The 18,896-nt window shown below is 47.7% G+C and overlaps 1 protein-coding gene across 3 annotated transcripts in view; it reads left to right on the forward strand.

Annotated features, from left to right (window-relative positions):
- The first annotated feature begins 589 nt into the window (after positions 1–589).
- Positions 590–18,896, forward strand: part of SNX18 (sorting nexin 18) — a 282,915-nt gene continuing 264,608 nt past the window's right edge. For 2 of the 3 annotated variants that reach the window (XM_059916377.1, XM_059916376.1), the window contains exon 1: positions 693–2,406. In XM_059916377.1, the coding sequence (XP_059772360.1) occupies positions 783–2,406 (1,624 nt within the window). In that variant the 5' untranslated portion in view covers positions 693–782. Of the gene's footprint in view, positions 2,407–18,896 lie in introns of all 3 variants that reach the window. The other variant, XM_059916378.1, reaches the window with a different exon arrangement.

Below are 18,896 nucleotides of genomic sequence, written 5' to 3' on the forward strand. Positions count from 1 at the left end.
CATGCAAACTTCTTTTAGTGTAAACTCTCCAGTGCCTCCTTCCCCACACCACCCTTAGCCTCTTAATTGGTCAAACACAGCGCCTTTCCTTACTTTGCTCGTCATTCTCCCTTTTTGACCAAAAGCCTCCAGTGGGGAGAAGGTGAAAGGGAGCTTCTCCACAGGCATCCTGTCTCTCTTCTTAGCGCAATCGCTAATATTCATTGAAAATCCTTTAACAGACGCATGGGTTAAGTCATTGTACGAGTATTCAATGAGCGCTCAGAGTGGGAACGCTTATCAGCAACGCAACGCAAACATTTACTTACTTTCTAGGACACGTTTTTTAATTTAAAAGCCTAGAAAAGTCTCAGACAATTCACTCCTGAATAGAAACCTTCACCCGCAGCTCTCACCCCTGAGCCTCATTGCGCGTCACTGGCCACAAGGCGGCGGTGGCAGCCATGGAGTCGGACCTGGGGGCGGGCGCGGCGGCTCGGCCATCGCTTGCTCTCGCCTGGCGCGCGGCTCTCGGCCGTGGATTAGCGTAGCTGGGGACGTGGGAGGCCGCGGGTCCCGCCCCCAACCGGCCGCGGCGGCCGCCCAGCGCGGCAGTCGGCGCTACAAGCCGAGCGGCGCGGAGGGTGCGGAGGGCGCGACCGGCGGGCAGGGGCACCGGAGTGTGCGCCGCCTTCGGGGCTCCTCTCCGCGCGCCAGGGCGCGGGCACCACTGCGGCCCCCTCGGGCGGGCACCAGGCTCGGGGCGCCAGGAGTCGGGGGCAGCCCTCCGTGGCGCCGGGACCATGGCGCTGCGCGCCCGGGCGCTGTACGACTTCAGGTCGGAGAACCCGGGCGAGATCTCGCTGCGGGAGCACGAGGTGCTGAGCCTGTGCAGCGAGCAGGACATCGAGGGCTGGCTCGAGGGGATCAACAGCCGCGGGGACCGCGGCCTCTTCCCGGCCTCGTACGTGCAGGTGATCCGAGCCCCCGAGCCCGGCCCGGCGGGCGACGGCGGCCCGGGCGCCCCGGCCCGCTACGCCAACGTGCCACCCGGCGGTTTCGAGCCCCTGCCCGCCGCGCCGCCCGCCTCCTTCAAGCCGCCGCCCGACGCCTTCCAGCCGCTGCTGCAACCGCAGCAGGCGCCGCCGCCGAGCACCTTCCAGCCGCCGGGCGCTGGCTTCTCGTATGGCGGGGGTGCCCTGCAGCCGTCGCCGCAGCAGCTCTACGGCGGCGGCTACCAGGCCAGTCAGGGCAGCGACGATGACTGGGACGACGAGTGGGACGACAGCTCCACGGTGGCTGACGAGCCGGGCGTGCTGGGTAGCGGCGCGTACCCGGACCTCGACGGCTCGTCGTCGGGGGGCGTCGGCGCTGCGGGCCGCTACCGCCTGTCCACGCGCTCCGACTTGTCGCTGGGCTCCCGCGGCGGCTCGGCGCCCCCGCAGCACCACCCATCGGGGGCCAAGAGCTCGGCCACCGTGAGCCGCAACCTCAACCGCTTCTCCACCTTCGTCAAGTCGGGCGGGGAGGCCTTCGTGCTGGGCGAGGCGTCGGGTTTCGTGAAGGACGGGGACAAGCTGTGCGTGGTGCTGGGGCCCTACGGCCCCGAGTGGCAGGAGAACCCCTACCCCTTCCAGTGCACCATCGACGACCCCACCAAGCAGACCAAGTTCAAGGGCATGAAGAGCTACATCTCCTACAAGCTGGTGCCCACGCACACGCAGGTGCCAGTGCACCGGCGCTACAAGCACTTCGACTGGCTGTATGCGCGCCTGGCCGAGAAGTTCCCCGTCATCTCGGTGCCCCACCTGCCCGAGAAGCAGGCCACCGGCCGCTTCGAGGAGGACTTCATCTCCAAGCGCAGGAAGGGCCTGATCTGGTGGATGAACCACATGGCCAGCCACCCGGTGCTGGCGCAGTGCGACGTCTTCCAGCACTTCCTGACCTGCCCCAGCAGCACCGACGAGAAGGCCTGGAAACAGGGCAAGAGGAAGGCCGAGAAGGATGAGATGGTGGGCGCCAACTTCTTCCTGACCCTGAGCACACCCCCCGCCGCCGCCCTCGACCTGCAGGAGGTGGAGAGCAAGATCGACGGCTTCAAGTGCTTCACCAAGAAGATGGACGACAGCGCGCTGCAGCTCAACCACACGGCCAATGAATTCGCGCGCAAGCAGGTGACGGGCTTCAAGAAGGAGTATCAGAAGGTGGGCCAGTCCTTCCGCGGCCTCAGCCAGGCCTTTGAGCTGGACCAGCAGGCCTTCTCGGCCGGCCTGAACCAGGCCATCGCCTTCACCGGAGATGCCTACGACGCCATCGGCGAGCTCTTCGCCGAGCAGCCCAGGCAGGACCTGGACCCCGTCATGGACCTGTTAGCGCTGTATCAGGGGCACCTGGCCAACTTCCCCGACATCATCCACGTTCAGAAAGGTAAAGCCTGGCCTTTAGAGCAGGTGGTGTGGAATGTGTTGTTCAGGCTGAAAGGGTGCCTTTGACAGAACTACCATCGTCTGTTTCAGATTAATATCCCACAGGTCGGGAATACAGCAGGGATGTGGACAGCCAAGCGGTGCCCTGAGCGTAGGGCGGATTGTGGGCCGGTAGCTTCCTCCTTAAAATATTTGCAGACAGGGCGCCGGTACTCTTCAGAGGAGTTTCTGAGAGTACTTTTGATGACAGTGCTGTCATTTTAGAGTTTGAATAGTTGGGTAATGAGCTTCTGGGATCTGTAATCTTGTGTCTAGGGTAGAATTAGAAGGGGACCCAAACCATGTTAGGCATCCGTTTGGACACTGGCAAGTGTCACTTAGTCGTGGGTTTCCGGAAGTGTGGCAATAAGGGGGGGAGAATGGATATCTGCAGACAAAGGTAAGTCCTGCTTTTGCCCTGCACACCACTCAGGCACTGCGCTGGTAGACATCAGGGTCAGTTCTCTGAGGTACTAGCTGGGGAAGCTTAGGAATTTCCTGCACAGGCTTCTTGCTTGCAACCTTTGTAAATTGAGGTAAAAGACTCACTCTAATTTCAGGAAGTTTTAAGGAAATTAATCTCTTTAGGTTCGGTCATTTTGAGTTTGGAGTCTATTAACAGACTGAAATTAAGAGTATTATTTAGGCGAATGATGCAGGGAAGCTATGTAGAAAGTATAGCATCTCTGAGGACTGTGTCGGAGAGCAGTGCTTCTGGTATCCCAGTGAGTTAGCTGCCTAGCTGCCTGTCAGAGCTCGTTTCGTTAGTAGTTCTTAGAGTCCCTAACTACTGTTAAAGCACTGAAGTTTGCAGATTGTTTCTTTACAATCTGCAATAAATAAATTAGTAATTCCTGTCAACGTTAGTCACCAACTTCTGATAGCATGCCTCGAGAGAGGGAGAATGGGGAGGGGGTGGAGTTAGGGAGGCAGCCTTGCCTGTGAATGTCTTCTGTTCAGTGTGGAGAGGGAAGAGGGAGTCACCTAACTACCTTCCTGAGGTGGTGGAAACCTTGGGCCACCAGGTCTGGCCTTCAGTAATGAGATGCTCACTGCCCTGCCATGTGGGCCAGTCCCCTTATGAACAGCCCTGATCTTTGACCTATTCTTCCTGGTATTGAACTAAAATTTGCCTCTCTTGATTCTCTTTCTGTTCCCTGGAACCACACAAAATAAGTCTATTCCTCACCAACATGTCAGCCCTTCAGACCTTTGGGGACAGCAGCTTCCTTCCCCTCTGCTGCAGTCCTTCCCCTTCCAAGTATGTGACAGTCTTCTAACTTACCAAAGGGGGGGTCCTTCAGTCACGTTGATCTTGGTGTTGCCCCTGATAAAATGTACCCCAAACATCTGCAGTACTAGTTTTAGGAGAGAACAGTAACTTTCTTGGCAATTTACATGTTTTAAGTGCAGTGTAAGGTTGAATTAGCTATTTGAGCAGCCATATCGCTTTTGACCTGCGTTGAACCTGCATCTACATTCCTTATGCTTTTTTGCATAAATTGCTGTGAATCCTTGACGTTTTGGATGGTGCTGTTGCCACTGGCTCTTTGAGCCTTTAATGCAGGACCTTATATTTAAATCCCATTGTGTTACATCAATGCTGGCCGCCTTTTTAACTGTTTCTGTAAGTTTATGCAAATTCTTGGTAAATAGTTGAAGGGGTGGAGCCAGGACAGACTCCTGCAGCCACACGCGGTTGACTGGCTACTACAGGGTTTCATCCATCCATTCGCTGGTTTGACTGTCATCAGACCACACACTCAGTCTTGTCAGGTGCTCTGCCGTTGAAATTATTTATTAGAAAAGGTGTGATGTTTGCTCGAAGGTCGATTTTGAGTTTATATGTAGCCTGTTAAACCGTGTACATAGTTTATTTTTTTAACCCTAGAACTAAAATTGTTTCCTGCAGGGATTTGAGAAACTTCCTTCATTAAAACCAGTACCATTTTTACGTTGTTTAAACAATTCAAGGGCACTAAACATAATCTTCAGGAACTTCGGAAAGAACACCAGTTGATATTCAACGTAGTTTGTTTCTGCTGTAGCCTTGGTGTGTAACGAACTACAGGGAACCTGTGTCCCTAGATGACGTGTCTTTAGAATGTACTGCCATTTAAAGCTATAGTGTGCAGTACATAAGGCTAAAAGCATTTGTTTACAGCCAGCGTTTATCAAGGATGCTGGTGCTGGCCATTTTTAGGAACGCAGATGAGCTTTAGCCAGGCTAAAGCTTTTTGAACATGTTCTGGATGTTCACGTGGTTGTAAAGAGCAGCTCAAACACCTCCCCCCACCCCCCCCCGCCCCCCCCGCCACCACCTCTACACAATTGCTGTTGGAATGAATCTTTCTTAGTCTGAGCACTTGGGGATTTTGTTTGCAAGTTGTTTTTTCCTCCAAGGCCTCAAAGTGTAATCATATCAGAGGCCTTACTGTGACTTTTGAGAGGAGAGCCAAAAAAAAAAAAAAGTGAAAATCTTTAAGCAGCGTATACAATCTTTTGTTGTAAGTATTTGGTCCGAAGTTTATATTTCAACTTGGGAGAAATTTAAAAATTGAAAATAGTTATTTCAAGTCTTAAGTCTTCATTGTTTACAGTAAGAGAAAAGCAGTTTCGCCACTTTTACAGTTTACATGTTCTAATCATATATTAAGAGACCCACATTCAGTTGTCAGAAAATGATTAGAAAGTGCTTTTTAATTACTAAAGCAGTTAAAAAGGGGAGTTAATTAGTTTTTTTCCCCCCCTTAATTCTGGGGGAAAGGACAGGAACATTAGGCTCCTCTGAGCCTTTTTCTTACCCAGGAGACTGCTGCCATCAGCCAGCTTTCCTAGCGTTCTGAGCCTGTGCTGTTCCATGCTGGGTGTGCCAGCCACATGAGACTATTTAAGTTAGTTAAAATAAGATAAGGTTCAGTTCCTTAGTCCCACTAGCTATATTTCAAGTGTTTTATAGCTAGCGGCTACCACATTGGACAACAGAGGTGAGGAATATTTCCTTCCCGCTGCAGGTTCTAATTGGAGAGTGCCGAGCTGGACCGTTGGCCGTAGTTTAACTGTAAGTCCTGTCATAAGGTTCCCCGGCAAATTGATGATCTTTTCACATACTTTCCCGATAGTTTGCTTTTTTCTTGGTCATCGCCTGGCATCTCCTCTCCATATAGGCTTAGGCGATAAAAAGTGGGAGGGGAAACAGGTCCTGCTAGATCCCTCTCTACAGAACTGCCCAGGCACTCAACCAGTGAGTAATATTTCTGCAGTGGGAGGACGTCCACCTGCTTTGCAGCCTGCCTTCATGTCCCATTAAGAAAATGCAACTGGTCTCAGGATGGACATCTGAGGCTGGTGAGGAACCAGCTCCAGAAAGAGGGTGGAAGACTCAAATACTCTCAAATGTGGTGGACTGGGGTTTTCTGACTCTACTTAGTACCGAAACCATCGCTTAAACTTAATAATGGTTTTAGTATAAGTACTTTCTGCAAAAGTGAAGAGAGCCTTGTGTTTCCTTCAGTGAAAAGGGAATGGTTAGAATTCTGATTTTTTCATCAGCTGATGAAGTCTTAGATAAACAGACCTATTTCGGTTAATGGAGTTGAGTATGGGAAGAAGGCAGTTTGCTGTAGTTTGAAGTACAGTAGGTGGAATTCAGAACCTGTTTGAATTTTCTTCATATTTTGCTTTGTCTTCACAGGAGTCCCTTAAATCTTTGTTCATGGGCAGTTCATTGATCGCTGACTAACCAGTCTGCACAGGTCCATCAGTGAGCTTTGCAACCCTGTGGTCTTGATTGTCTTTTCTTGAAATGGCAGCCTTTTATCCTTTCCCTCTTTATCGCCCCTGCCTGCAGTATGCCTGTATAATGCCGACCTTGCTGAGTTTGGCGTGGTACATAGAATATATTTCACTGTCAGTTTCCTAGCATAGTCAGTTCTGTTTCCTAAGATACGATTAACCTCTAATATTTAATGAAGCTTAATCTGAATGGCAGCGAGTTGTGGTGGTTTAAAAGCTTTAGGCTTATCTCTTGGGGAATATCGCGAAAGGGAAAGGCTGTAACGTTAGATGATGAGAAATGTTGGTTTCATCTTTGTTTATAAATCTGGACTAGATAGCCAGAGGGAGTCACTTAAAGGGAAATTGTATTCCAGAGAAAAGGTATAAAATCATGTAAAAGTGATTGGTTGGTAAAATGTAGTCTTAGTGTGTGAAGCGAGGATGCAGAACTAGATAAATAAACAAGGCAGTCCTGTTTTCTGTATTTGTAAATTAAACATGCAGGCAGGGTCTACTTCACTGCCCTCTGTAAACGTTCCAGATGGAGCCTTCTTTTGAACAGAAAACAGCCCCGGGACCTCAGGAATGGTACACCAGTAGTGGGCCTATCAGTCTTGTGGGGTAGAATTTCACCATTGTGCTTCCTTTCAGCACAGGGAGGGTCGGTCTTATGTCCCTCAGACATTAATTAAAGATAGCCGGAGTCCCGGCAGGGCACACGAGGTGAGGCTGGGCCACCGTGAGCCCTTCCCTCTCTGCTCCCCTTTCTCCTGTAGCTAAAAATAGCCCTGAGAGGGTGGTGCCAGTAATACAGAGAAAAGGTCTAATACGCGGGCTGTTTACAAGCTCATCCTTATTTTGAAACCTCGGCTAGAAACCGAGGTCATTCATCTTTTTTCTTTAGCCCCGTCTTAACTGCACCCATTTCTCCTCTCCCCTCCATCCCCAGCTATTTTTTAAAGAAACTTCAGTTCCAGGCCTTAATCTTTGACCCAACTGTATTTTCTTAGTGAGACGAGGTTACCGTTGGGGCTTTTGTTATAGATGACTGAATTCCTTGGTTGAAACGTCAGCATGACTGGCCACCAACAGTCTTGGTCACGATCTAGGTGGGGATACTGCTCACATCACCCTGTCATTGGTTTCTCTGACTTCTTTTTGGAGCCACGAAGCCCTCGTGAGAATCACACCGGGAAACCCAGTCTGTTAGGCTGGGCACCACAGAGCCCAAAGGAGGCGGGGACCCACACTCCCACTCAGGTCTTCTGAGGACTCTCGGACTCAGCTGGACTTTCCTCTTTATTCAGAAGTATCCTCCTCACAAGCTCCTGTCTGGTCATCTTTGGATTTCCAAAGACTGTGTGGAACCCAAACAACCGATACAAACACGACACTTTTCTTAAACTACATTCCCTCTTTTCAGGCTGAATAAAAATCTGCTGTATTGTCTCTCAAAGTGTTTTAAAACCAAAGTGTAATATCAAGTTAGATTTGATTTGCCATCAATTTATGATGATCACACACACACACACACACACACACACACAAATAGCACAATAATGCTTAGCTCTGTTTAGAGAGACTGGGCCCGGAAGACCTGTACTGTCTGTCATCCCACGTTTACAGAGCACAGACTCGATTTGTGTCTGCAGGAGGGACAGACAGGACTCTGATCCTCATGAATTTTGTTTGTTTGTTTGTTTTAAATTTTATTTCTTGGCCGTGCCAAGCGGCATGCGGGAGCTTAGTTCCCCGACCAGGGATCGAACCCGTGTCCCTTGCAGTGGAAGCGCGGAGTCTTAACCACTGGACCACCAGGAAGTCCCCTCATGGAGTTTTTTGACTAGTGGCAGAGAAGCTGTGTGCCAGGTTGCTGAGAGCCCCCGGGCCTACACAGAGGAGACGGGGCTGGCCCGGGTCTGACAGGGAGCTGAGTCGGCTCTAGAGTCCCACAGGCAGAGTCTCACCACTGTGGGCCAGCCTGGCATCTGGGCGACCAGTGTGTGATGTGAGGGAAGCTTTGGGCAGACTGTTTTAACCTCTGTAAGCCTTGTTTTCGCATTGCCAGAGTGGGAACACTTCCTCATAAGATCATCATGAGGATCAAATGTTATGGTTCTTAGTAGCTGCTCACTTAAATCCTTGATTTTTTTTTTTGCAGAGTAAAACGGGACCTTTAAAATGGGAGGTACTCTCCCTTAAAAGGCAATTCCAAGGATCTTATCATCCCTCTTGGTGGCCTTTTACCACCAGAATTGCAGGCAAAAGTATGAAACGCCAAGGGGGCATCGGTATAGCAGTTGAGCGTTGTATTTTAACTCAGCTGTCCTGTATTGCACACCAGAAGAAATGGTAACGGAGGAATAAACGTCAGTGTTAGTGGGGTCACCAGTTTGCTGTCGCCAGTCCCTCTCCTCCTCCAAATTACTTGTGGCCTTGCACAAAGCACTGGCATTTCTGAGCTTCAGTTCCCTCATCTGTAAATGTGAGGTTCATGATTTCCTAGGTATCGTTTTGTTGTTTGACTTTAATAGCACCGTTCCTGCATTGAAAATAAAATACTCCTAAGTATATGATGAACATTTCGACGTTGTTTCAGGCTAGTTTCAGTAGCGTTCTATTTGCTTACGTGACTGTGTAATCTAGGAGTGTGAAAATCCTTTATCAGTTGACGTGAAAGAAGAGTCATGCACGTTTAGTTTGGATCAGCAAACATGCATGCAGGGCTTGCCCGCCAGGTGCTGCGGTTGTGAAAGTGATGACTATGTGGCCTCCTGCCTGCGGGCGAGAGTGCCTAGGTGTTCCGAAGCTGAGGCGAGCTGGGTGCTGGAGCAGCTTCCCTCCGACCCCAATGAGGTTGTAATTAATAGGGCCACCAAAGAGAGAAGGTGTGACGGGCTTTTCCCCTCCTACAAACTGTACTTCGCTTTGAGTTCTAGTACTGTCTCCTCTCCGGAAGTAGAACCAGCCTTGCATTGTTGCTCTTGGATTTGTAGCTTGGTTAAAATTCAGTGTGGACAAGTTTTAGTCCACGTCATTTCTGCTCCTTTTCTTAGAACTTTACATCTCTTACTGTGATGTGACTTTTCTCTTCTGATAAAGAAATTTTATGTGTTATTTGGCAGGTAGGGAGACAGTGGTTACGGAGGGGAGCTTAACATCATTTGATTTATTCATGGGATCCTCTGAAAGATAAACCTGATTTTATTCAACAAATATTTAAGTGCCCATCATAGGTCAGGCACTATAAAGATGCTAGGGTTGCATCAGTAGTCAAAACAAAGATCACTGCCCTTGTGGCGTTTACATTCTAGCAGGGTGGAGCCACAAGGGAAAACACACAGTAAGTAATTATAATGTACGTCAAAGGATGATATGTGTTAGGGGAAAAAATTAAAGTGGAACGGTTCAAGTGGGGATGGGGAGGCAGGAGGCAGAATGAAAAGGGTGATCGTTGAGGCCTCCCTGAGAAGGTGAGATTTCAGCCGAGGCCTGGAGGACGTGAGGGAGTTAGCCAAGCAGGTATGGGGCAGAGCTTCTCAGGCAGAAGATACAGCTAGAGCAAAGGCGTTGGCATGGGTGTGTGCTGGCCAGGCAGGAGGAGGCCAGGTACTTGGAGCTAAGAGGGTCTGAGTAGGAGATGAGGTCCCAGAAGGTTTGGCTTATAAGGCTTTAGAGGTCATTGTCAGGATTTGGAGTAAAAGCTCAAGTGAGAAGGGAGCCATTGCAGGTGTTGAGCGAAGGAATGATGTACCAGTAGACCTTGGAAGAGACCTAGTCCAGTTGGTGTGTTGAGAATAGAAGGGGGAGGGGGGAGGGGGTCAAAGGTAGGAGCAGGGAGCCAATAATCTAATAATCCAGGTGAGAGATGATGAGACAGTGAGGAGGGGTCCCACTCTAGGTATGTTTTGGAGATAGAATCTGCAGGTTTTCCTAAGGGATCAGATGTGGCACCTGAGAGGAAGAGGAGTCATCAAGGGTGACTCTGGTTTTTGGCTTCACCAACACTGAGAATGGAGTTTCCATCAGCTGAGATGAGGAAGGCCGTGAGTGGCACAGAGGTGGGGATGGGCCGTCAGGACCTGAGTGTAATGCTTTGAGACTGACAGGCTCCTGCGTTCTGTTCCACATCTACCCCACCCAGCACATGCACAGTCAAGCCTCAGGTTAGTTCTCTTCCTTGGAGTATCCCAGCCCTTTTCCAAGTCACCATCGCTGATGGAACACTGACTGGTGTGCCAGAGACGATACATTGCTTGGTTAGTGTTTGGGGGTCAGAGTTTTTATGTTCCTCTGGTATGAAGTTCCACCGTTTTGTGCGTGCGTAGTAAGTACTTAATGAACGCTTGTTGAATTAATGAAGTGGGCACTCCTGTAAGTATTTTTTGGTTGATTTTGAAATAGATTTCTTCTGTGATTCATAGAATGTTTTTGTTTTTCAATTTATGTGATGATGGATAACAGGGTTTAAAAGTGTACAGGAAATAAAGATAGGATCTGGATATGGTTTATGGGTGAGGTCATTAACATGTGAGCGATTTAAAAGTCTTAGACTTAAGTATCTACGAAATGACTTTCCAAAATTCACTGGGGCGGCGGGGAGGAAGTTTGAAAATGCTTTATGTGCCAGAAAAATTAATATTATGTACCTCAGGTTTCACTTTATATTGATTCCTGATGTTTAAACTTGTATATCCTATACTTCTTTCCTCTTCGGTAAGCCTTCATGATAATACTTTTACTGGGGTCCCTTTTGCTTCATTCGAAGCGTATGATCCAGAGTGGGTGCATTCACCCTGTTGAGTGACTTGGATATACAAAGTACTGAGGTGCTGAGCAGGAGGTACTTGCCCTCAGGGAAGATGCAGTTCCATGAGGGAGGGAGGATGTGTGTGCAGAAAGTTGAAATAGGAGGTAGATCTCACTTAGTGCCTGTATAATAAGAGTGCGTGGGAATCCAGAGGATGGAGAGTTGCTGTCGTTTGTGTTAGAGGTTTGGGTGGTAGCACTGGTTTTCCCTTTGAAAGATAATTGTATTTTGACTTTTGGGGGAACATTGATGGAAGGTGCATGGTTGATCTTGGGAATGCTTTAGGATAGCTTTGATAAGCATATGAAAGCTGATACGCTGCAAGCCCAGGGCTCAGGTCTGTGCGGGAGGCTGACAGGGTGAGTTAGCTGTCACTGTACAGCGTGACTCATGCAGTCGTGGGCACGTGCCATGGTGTAAAGTAGGACAGAGGAGACATGATTAACAATGCGGAGTGAACGGGAGAGTTCAAGGGTGGCTTCTCCCAGTCTCAGTCTAAGAAGAGTTTTGAAAAGCAGTTGGAAGTTTGCCTGGTAGGCAGAGCAGGGAAGGGCATTCTGGGCGGAGGGAACCATACGTACAAAAATCAGGGATTAAATTCTGGGTGCCTCGCACAGTCAGCCTTGGAGTGGTTGCAGCTGTACATGGGCCCCACCCTGGATCTGTTGAATCTGAATGTCAGGAATGTGTGGCCTAGACATTGATGTTCTTAAGAAAGGTCCTCACGTGATTTTGATGTGCTGCTGGAGGTGATGGGGGGAGCATCATAGAAAATCAGACAAGGGTATTGATGTGGTCGGGCCTGCACCTCAGATGCGCAGGTCCTGGAGACAGGTGTGAAGGGTGGCTCAGGGTGGGGCAAGATGGGGAGTTCTTGCAATGATTCAGGCAAGACATGGTGCAATCCCAAACTGAGGCAGTGTCTGTGGCAGTGGGGAGGAGGAGACAGAAGGGGCTGTTTGCCAACAGGAGTGGGGCAAGGAACAGGAAGGAGCGTAAAATGACCTGCACACTAGGGCCTGTGGAGCTATCAGTGGAGATGCTTGGAGCTGGAGCAGGGGTCTGCAGACTACAGCCTGCGGGTCCAACCCACCCAGGTGCCTGTTTGTTTATAGCACTTGAGCGAAGGGTGCTTTTTACATTTTTTAAAGGTTCCATTTTTAATGGTTATATAGGCCTCGATTTTGCCTCGTCTTGCAAAGCATCAAATATTTACTATCTGACCCTTAAAGAAAATGTTTGCAGACCCTTGACTTGGAGGTCCAGCAGGTTAGGGAGCTGGTGCCTGTGTAGCTGTTGCCCCCAGTTTTGACTGTTTGCTATGTGAGCAGCAGTGTCGCGGGCAGTCACATCCACTGTGTCTACTTCTGTTCAGGAGTGGGTACGGCAGCAGGGTGGCTGTGAGCCTGGACCCACAGCTACGTGGGGCTGAGTTCCCACCAGCAGCTTCTCTCAGCCTCAGTTTCTTTGTGTGGACCGTGGAATAACCACTTTCTATGGCAAATGTCTTTAAGCATTAACCATTAGCTGTTGTATTCGTTTGCCAGGACTGCTGAAACAAGTTACCACAAACCGGGTGGCTTAAAAAAAGTAGAAATTTATTCTCTCACACACAGTTCTGGAGCCTAGAAGTCCAAAATGAAGGTGTCGGCAGGGCCACACTCCCTCCAAAGGCTCTAGGGGAGGCTCCTTCCAGCTTCTGGTGGTTGCCGGCACTCCTTGCTGTTCTTGGCTCCAGTCTGCCTCCGTCTTCACCTGGCGTTCTCCCTGTGTGTCCCTTTGTCTCCTTTTCTTTTAAGGATGCTAATCACGTCGGATTTAGGGCCCATGCTAACGCAGTACAACCTCACCTAAACTAATTACATGTGCAAAGACCCTGTTTCCAAATAAGGTCACAGTCACAGTTTCCAGGTGGATGTGAATTTTCTTGGGGGGGAGATACTATTGAACCCAGCACAGCTGTTAACTCCCCCGCTGGGTACCTGTGGGAGCTGAGGCTTGGGGACGTAAAATGATTTCCAGGATTACACAGCTAATAAGGAGACAGCATTTGAGTTCACTTTTTGCCTTGACCTGGGTCAGTACTCTTTACGCTACAGTAAGTAGTACGTCTGCTAGAAAATTGAGTTTTATCCTGTAGGCAGTCAACAGCCACTAAAGGTTTGAAACTGAAGAGTGACATCGGAATTGTGATAAAAGTAGGGAACATCCTTTGGGGGCTTTCTGTGTGCCAGGCATGATGCTTCACATTTTATATGCATTATATCCATTTACACCTCATGGGAGATTTTGAGGTATATTCTCTCTTTGTCCCCACTTCGCAGACTGGAAGTGAGCCACAGAAACCTAACTGTGAGCCCTTGGGGGCATCCCTCACCCAGTGCAGCCTGGTCCCCAAGAAGCTGCTCCTGTGGGCTGAGTACAGGCTGGCGGAGGCTGATTAGTAGACCAGGCTCGAGGCGGGCTTTGGAAGAGCAGGTGAACTGGAGACACCTGCCAGGGAGAGTGGTAGGGCTGGGTGAGGGGTGGCTCTCTTGAGGAGTCTAGAGTTACCTTTGAAGTTTTACGTTTGGGTGACAGAAAGTAGTGATGCCAGGAATAGAAATAGGCAGGTTAAGAAAAGGAGAAGGATTAGAGGGAAAGAGAAGGAATGGGGCTGAAGGGAGTCTTAGAAATCCTATTTTCTGGGTTTTTTTTTTATTCTACTTAGTTATATTGACATCTGTGATTTTCACAAAAGCCCACCTATTGCCCGCAGTGAGACATCTTTAAAAACTAGTAAATGGCAACATGGGTAATCTATAAGTTTTCATGCTTTTTGAGTTGTATTTCATGTCTATCTTAAAATGACATATTTCTAGCTGCTTTGTTTTGGCTTCAGCTGGTTATTTACGACTAGTTCAGGAAGTCCAGATGCGGCCAGAGTAAAGACTCAGAGCCAGTGGAAACCTGGTCCCTGCCAGTGTCAGGAAGCAGGAAAACCCCAGGGTCAAGAGTGTTCCTAAGTTTACAACAGCTGATTTAGAAATTGTCTCCAAAGCTTAGTGATTATAAAGCCATGTGAAGTTCCAGTCATAAGGGCCACAGCAGACGGCACTAAGGAAAGCGATTGATGCTGGGCTGGCTGCTCACCGCTGGTAGCACCATAGCTTAAATAGCAGTTGGTTAACACCAGGGTTTACAATTACAATTCTAAAGTTAAAAACTAGACATTATTTGAGAAGAATACTGGAAAGAAAGATTCTTTGAAAATATTACTCTAACTGTAGTACGAACTGCAGCCCTCTGAGAAGCAGTCGTGGCAATCAAGGATCCTGGCTTTGGGCGTGTAGCTCACATCTCCCTGGTTTCCATTCTAAAGGGCCGGTGCCACCTCACTCTCTTCCTGCCCCATATAGAGGGGCCTATCTGTTTAGCAGCTTCTATTAGATTTATTTTAGCTTGGACCTCCCTTTATCTTCCTAGAAAAAAAGAAACTAAGGTTTACCTTTGGTTAAAGGTAGTTTCCAAAGTTCACTTTTCTCTTAGGTACAGGTATGTTTTGTTGTATGTCAAAGGTCATTTAAATTCAAAGTGCTGGCAGCTTGCGAACATACCTAACGCCGCTTTATTTGTACAGACCAGTATTCATGCATGTATATCAGGAAACAAAAGAATTAGGAAATTAGGAACTATGAACAATGGACCTCAGTCATCAACTGTATTCTCTGAATTTAAACCATTATATGGATTCTGTTTTACAACATCAGTTGTTTTTTCAAGTTTTATTGTATGTTATGATTATCAAGGATATCCTTTCTACCTTATTTTATTATGATTTTGTGGGTATACAATCTTTAAGAAAAAAAATGATACATGCTTTTCCTATTCTCAGATTTTAAAGTCTTTACCTATATTTGCTTGGCCATAGGCAAATCAACATTTTCACCATTGTATCCAGACGCTGCTGAAATAAAGACACTGTTTTACAGAATTCTCTTGAATCTATCACCCTAGTATCTTTATCACAGATTTAATATTCAATATCAGCTGAAACATAAGAGCATTTATTATATGTAAAATTTCCTAGCGATGAAAAGCTTATTTTACCAAATGAGCCACAAGAGATGTAATCACGTGATTTCCCTCTTCATTTTTGGAACAAGGTGAGCTGTGTGAATGTATGTACATAGTGAGTAAAAGTAATCAAATGTTTTAAGATGTGGTATGCTCAAGTGAATGCTTTCGTTCATAGTAAATGTCATTCTGCCCTTACACTTTTGGTGATTGCTGAATGAAGCTATAAGGACTGCTTAATTAGGATATAATAAGGCTTTTACCTAGAACAAACGACTTCTTCTTGTACCTTCAGGACCAAACCAAGCTCAGAGGCTTGAGTTCTTTAAATGATTAATTTTTTCATTATCAAGCAACCAGGTTTTTGTTGTTACTGCTTTTTGCAATTTATTATCCTTGTCCCGAGACCCTCTTCCCTCCTTTTAAAATGACTCAAAAGTTCTCTTTGCGAATTGAAAGTGAATTTTAAATTAATTTTATCTGCATTTTGATAGTTCTTGGCTCTAAGGACACTCAATCCCTTCAAAAAATTGCCGTCACTGACTTGAGTTCAGTAGTACTATTCGTGCCCTCCAGAGTTTATTAATGTGGTCCAAACCTGGAGCCCACTTAGTAGGATGTGATTCAGGAATAGAATTTTGAGGGCCTGGAGGCAGGTCAGGGGTTGCCTCTCCCTGAGATGAGGCTTCTGGAGGGCTTGGAGAGGCGTGCTGTATACTGAGGCTGGTCCATGGGACTTTGCGACCTCAGGGAGGAGGCAGTCCCCGTCGGGCAGGTACAGGGAACTGCTTGGGCTGGGAAGTTGGGCAGCCCAGGTTCATGTGCAGCTGACACCTCATAAAGTTGCTTACCTTGTCTAAGTTTCCTGGCCACCTCTGAGAGAAGAAAATGAGACCCGTGAGGTGCAGACCACAGCTTTTGCATAGAGCAGGTGCTCACGTGGGACTGTTTTGCCTGGATGGACGGCCGTCCTGTCTCTGTTGCGTGCATGTCAGCCTTTGTCTTTTGAGCCATTTTACTAAAAAAAAAAAAAAAAAAAAAAAAATCAAAAAGTAAATATTGGAGCAGAGAGGGGAATCAAGGAGGAATCAACAAGTGGGTGGGTGGAGACCAAAAGAAGGAAGGAAAGGGGAGGGGAAAGAGTTAATGGGGAGTTAGCAGGGACCCAGAGGGGTGGGTACCAGTGATGAGAGGATAAGAGCAAAGTAGGCCACGTTGACCAAATTAGCATTCTCTTTCAACATTTTACGCATACGAGGGAATGAAGAAAAACAGGTCTAGTCGAGTCTTGGGCAACTTCTGTGCAGCTGTCCCTGTGCCCTTCAGCCTGTCTCCTGTTCTGTCCCTCACACCAAGGCCTGGGTTTTCTGGGACAGGGTCTTGGGAAGACAGAAAATCTAGCTAATGTTTCTGGCACATTCATGATTTCAAAATTAAATAAAATGCTTTTTTTTTTTTTTTTTAAGGGAGAAAATGTAGCCTTTGGATCCCTGTTGCTTAGTGACTGGGCCTTTTATATAATTGGTCTGAGGAGGGACAAAGCATACTGAGAATAAGAGAGTTGGTTGAAGAAAGGAAGGCAAAGTTCAGGTGCAGAAACTGGTGGGTTGAGAGCCTTTGGAGCAGCCAGCAAGCCCTGGGGGGGCCTGAGGGAGGTGGAGGAGAGGGCCTTAACCAGGGAAACTGAAAGGAAGCTGGACAACTTCTTCAGCTGAATTTAGGGCCTCCCTGGTTAAAATGCCTGAGGCACTGCATTGGTTTTTCGCCCCCGTCTAGTTTTGCTGGGTCAGAAGTTGCCAGGAAAGTGCTTTCTCTCTGCAAATCAGAAGGAAACGATACAGCAGAGTTTAATGTAGTGTGACTGTATTTGCTAATGTGCTTTAGTTCAGCTGGTAGTGGGTTCTTAAAATGTGCTAATTGACTAGGTGACACCAGAGCTTCACTGCTCTCATTTTAGAAAAACCAAAATGGCAATAAAATGCTTCCTAAACAGTTTTACTGATGTACATAATTTAATGGCATGCTGTGTAAATAACGTGATGCTTTTGAAAATGGTGCTGGGACTTCCCTGGTGGCACAGTGGTTAAGAATCCACCTGCCAATGCAGGGGACGCGGGTTCGAGCCCTGGTCCGGGAAGATCCCACATGCCACAGAGCAACTAAGCCCGTGCTCCACAACTACTGAGCCTGCGCTCTAGAACCCGCGAGCCACAACTACTGAAGCCTGCGCACCTAAAGCCCATGCTCCACAGCAAGAGGCCACTGCAATGAGAAGCCTGCGCGCCACGACGAAGAGTAGCCCCCGCTCGCTGCAACTGGAGAAAGCCTGTGCGCAGCAACGAAGACCCAACGCAGCCAATAAATAAATAAATTAATTAAAAAAAAAAAAAGAAAGAAAGAAAAAATGGTGCTGACTTCCTGGATTGTAATTAATCTATAAAATGAGCTTGTTTGAGTTTGAGCCCTTTAAGGTTATAATATTAATGAACTTTGTTATAGGATTGATTTCTTTATGTTTTTATGTTCACCACAAACATGTGTAATATTCCTCTGAAATTGAGTGCATGCGGATTATGAAGCAGGATGCTCGCTCCAGCCTGAGCATGCTTTAAAACTGCGCTCACGTTGTAAGATACCAAGCGCATGGTAGGAGAGGTCTGGGAGTGAATTTAGGACATGAGTTCTGCTGGGTTTGGTGATGGTGAAGCAGGCAAAGTGCCTTTCCCTGAGACTGGGCAATTGCCATAAGTATAAAGATGAACCTGTTAGGAATTTTGCATGTATAGAGTCAGCTAAGAATGCCAAAGGAGTCTGGGAGATTTTGTTAATAGCAGGTCCTAAAGCAAAGCTGAAATACTGGTTTAGTTTTCCTTTTACCTCTGCAAACGTGGAAAGGGAAGGACCCTTTTCAACAGAGTGGAACAGAGGCCCTGCCTGGAATGTTAAGTGGGAAGCGGCAGGCAGGCAGGCAGGGAGGAAGGGTGGGTTCTTTGCCAGGAGTTAGCTGTGGGGCTTTGGGCAAGTCACTTAGCCTCTCGTTAGAGGGACTGAGAAAACTGTGCCAAAAACTCATCTAAAGCCCTTACAGTGCATTTAAAAAAAAATCTGGGACCCAACTCTGCCCTTCTCACCGACGAATCAGCTCTCCCGGCTTCCCCAGTGGGTGCCTTGCCAGGACAGAGTGATGGATGAGAAGGAAGTCCTCAGGGTTCCTGCCCCACCCTTTGGAATAAAGGCTTAGGGTGATCAGCTCCTGGGTGAACCTTCTATCCTGTGGAGAAATTTTAATAACTTGTCCAGCTGATTTAGTAATTAGATTGTGTGCTCAGCGGAAGGTTCCCTCTCAGCCTGTAAGCCTTTTTAGGAGGGGCTGTCTTTGTGTTCCTTTCTGCCGCCCTCTGAGGAAGAAACCCCTGAAATGTGTCCAGCTCAGCCCGGTGTCCTGAACGGGAGCTGGATTGCTTTTGCCTGTTTGGGAGCGCGGTCATGGGTGTGGTGGAAATATATTGCCCCACTTTCATTCATACTTTTTCCCGTACTTCAAATACACTTTAAGAGTTTATTTTCAGTTGTGTAACTTGGGGAGGCTGCGCCATTTTTCATGTGTTACCTTCTTGTTATTTTGTCTTGTTATTGTTTTTTTTTAAATGAAGGATATAATACTGCTCTGTGTTGTCAGCCCCTTCTTATTTAATGTCAGAATTTAATACTTGCCTCCACCATTTTCTTTCATAGTAAAATCTTATTTTGCTCAAATATTATTCCATATAATGTCTGTCTTTTAGCCCGAGAGACAGTTTTACAGTTAT

This window comes from Balaenoptera ricei, chromosome 3 (genome assembly GCF_028023285.1).
Source record: "Balaenoptera ricei isolate mBalRic1 chromosome 3, mBalRic1.hap2, whole genome shotgun sequence".
In the NCBI taxonomy this organism is placed as follows: domain Eukaryota; kingdom Metazoa; phylum Chordata; class Mammalia; order Artiodactyla; family Balaenopteridae; genus Balaenoptera; species Balaenoptera ricei.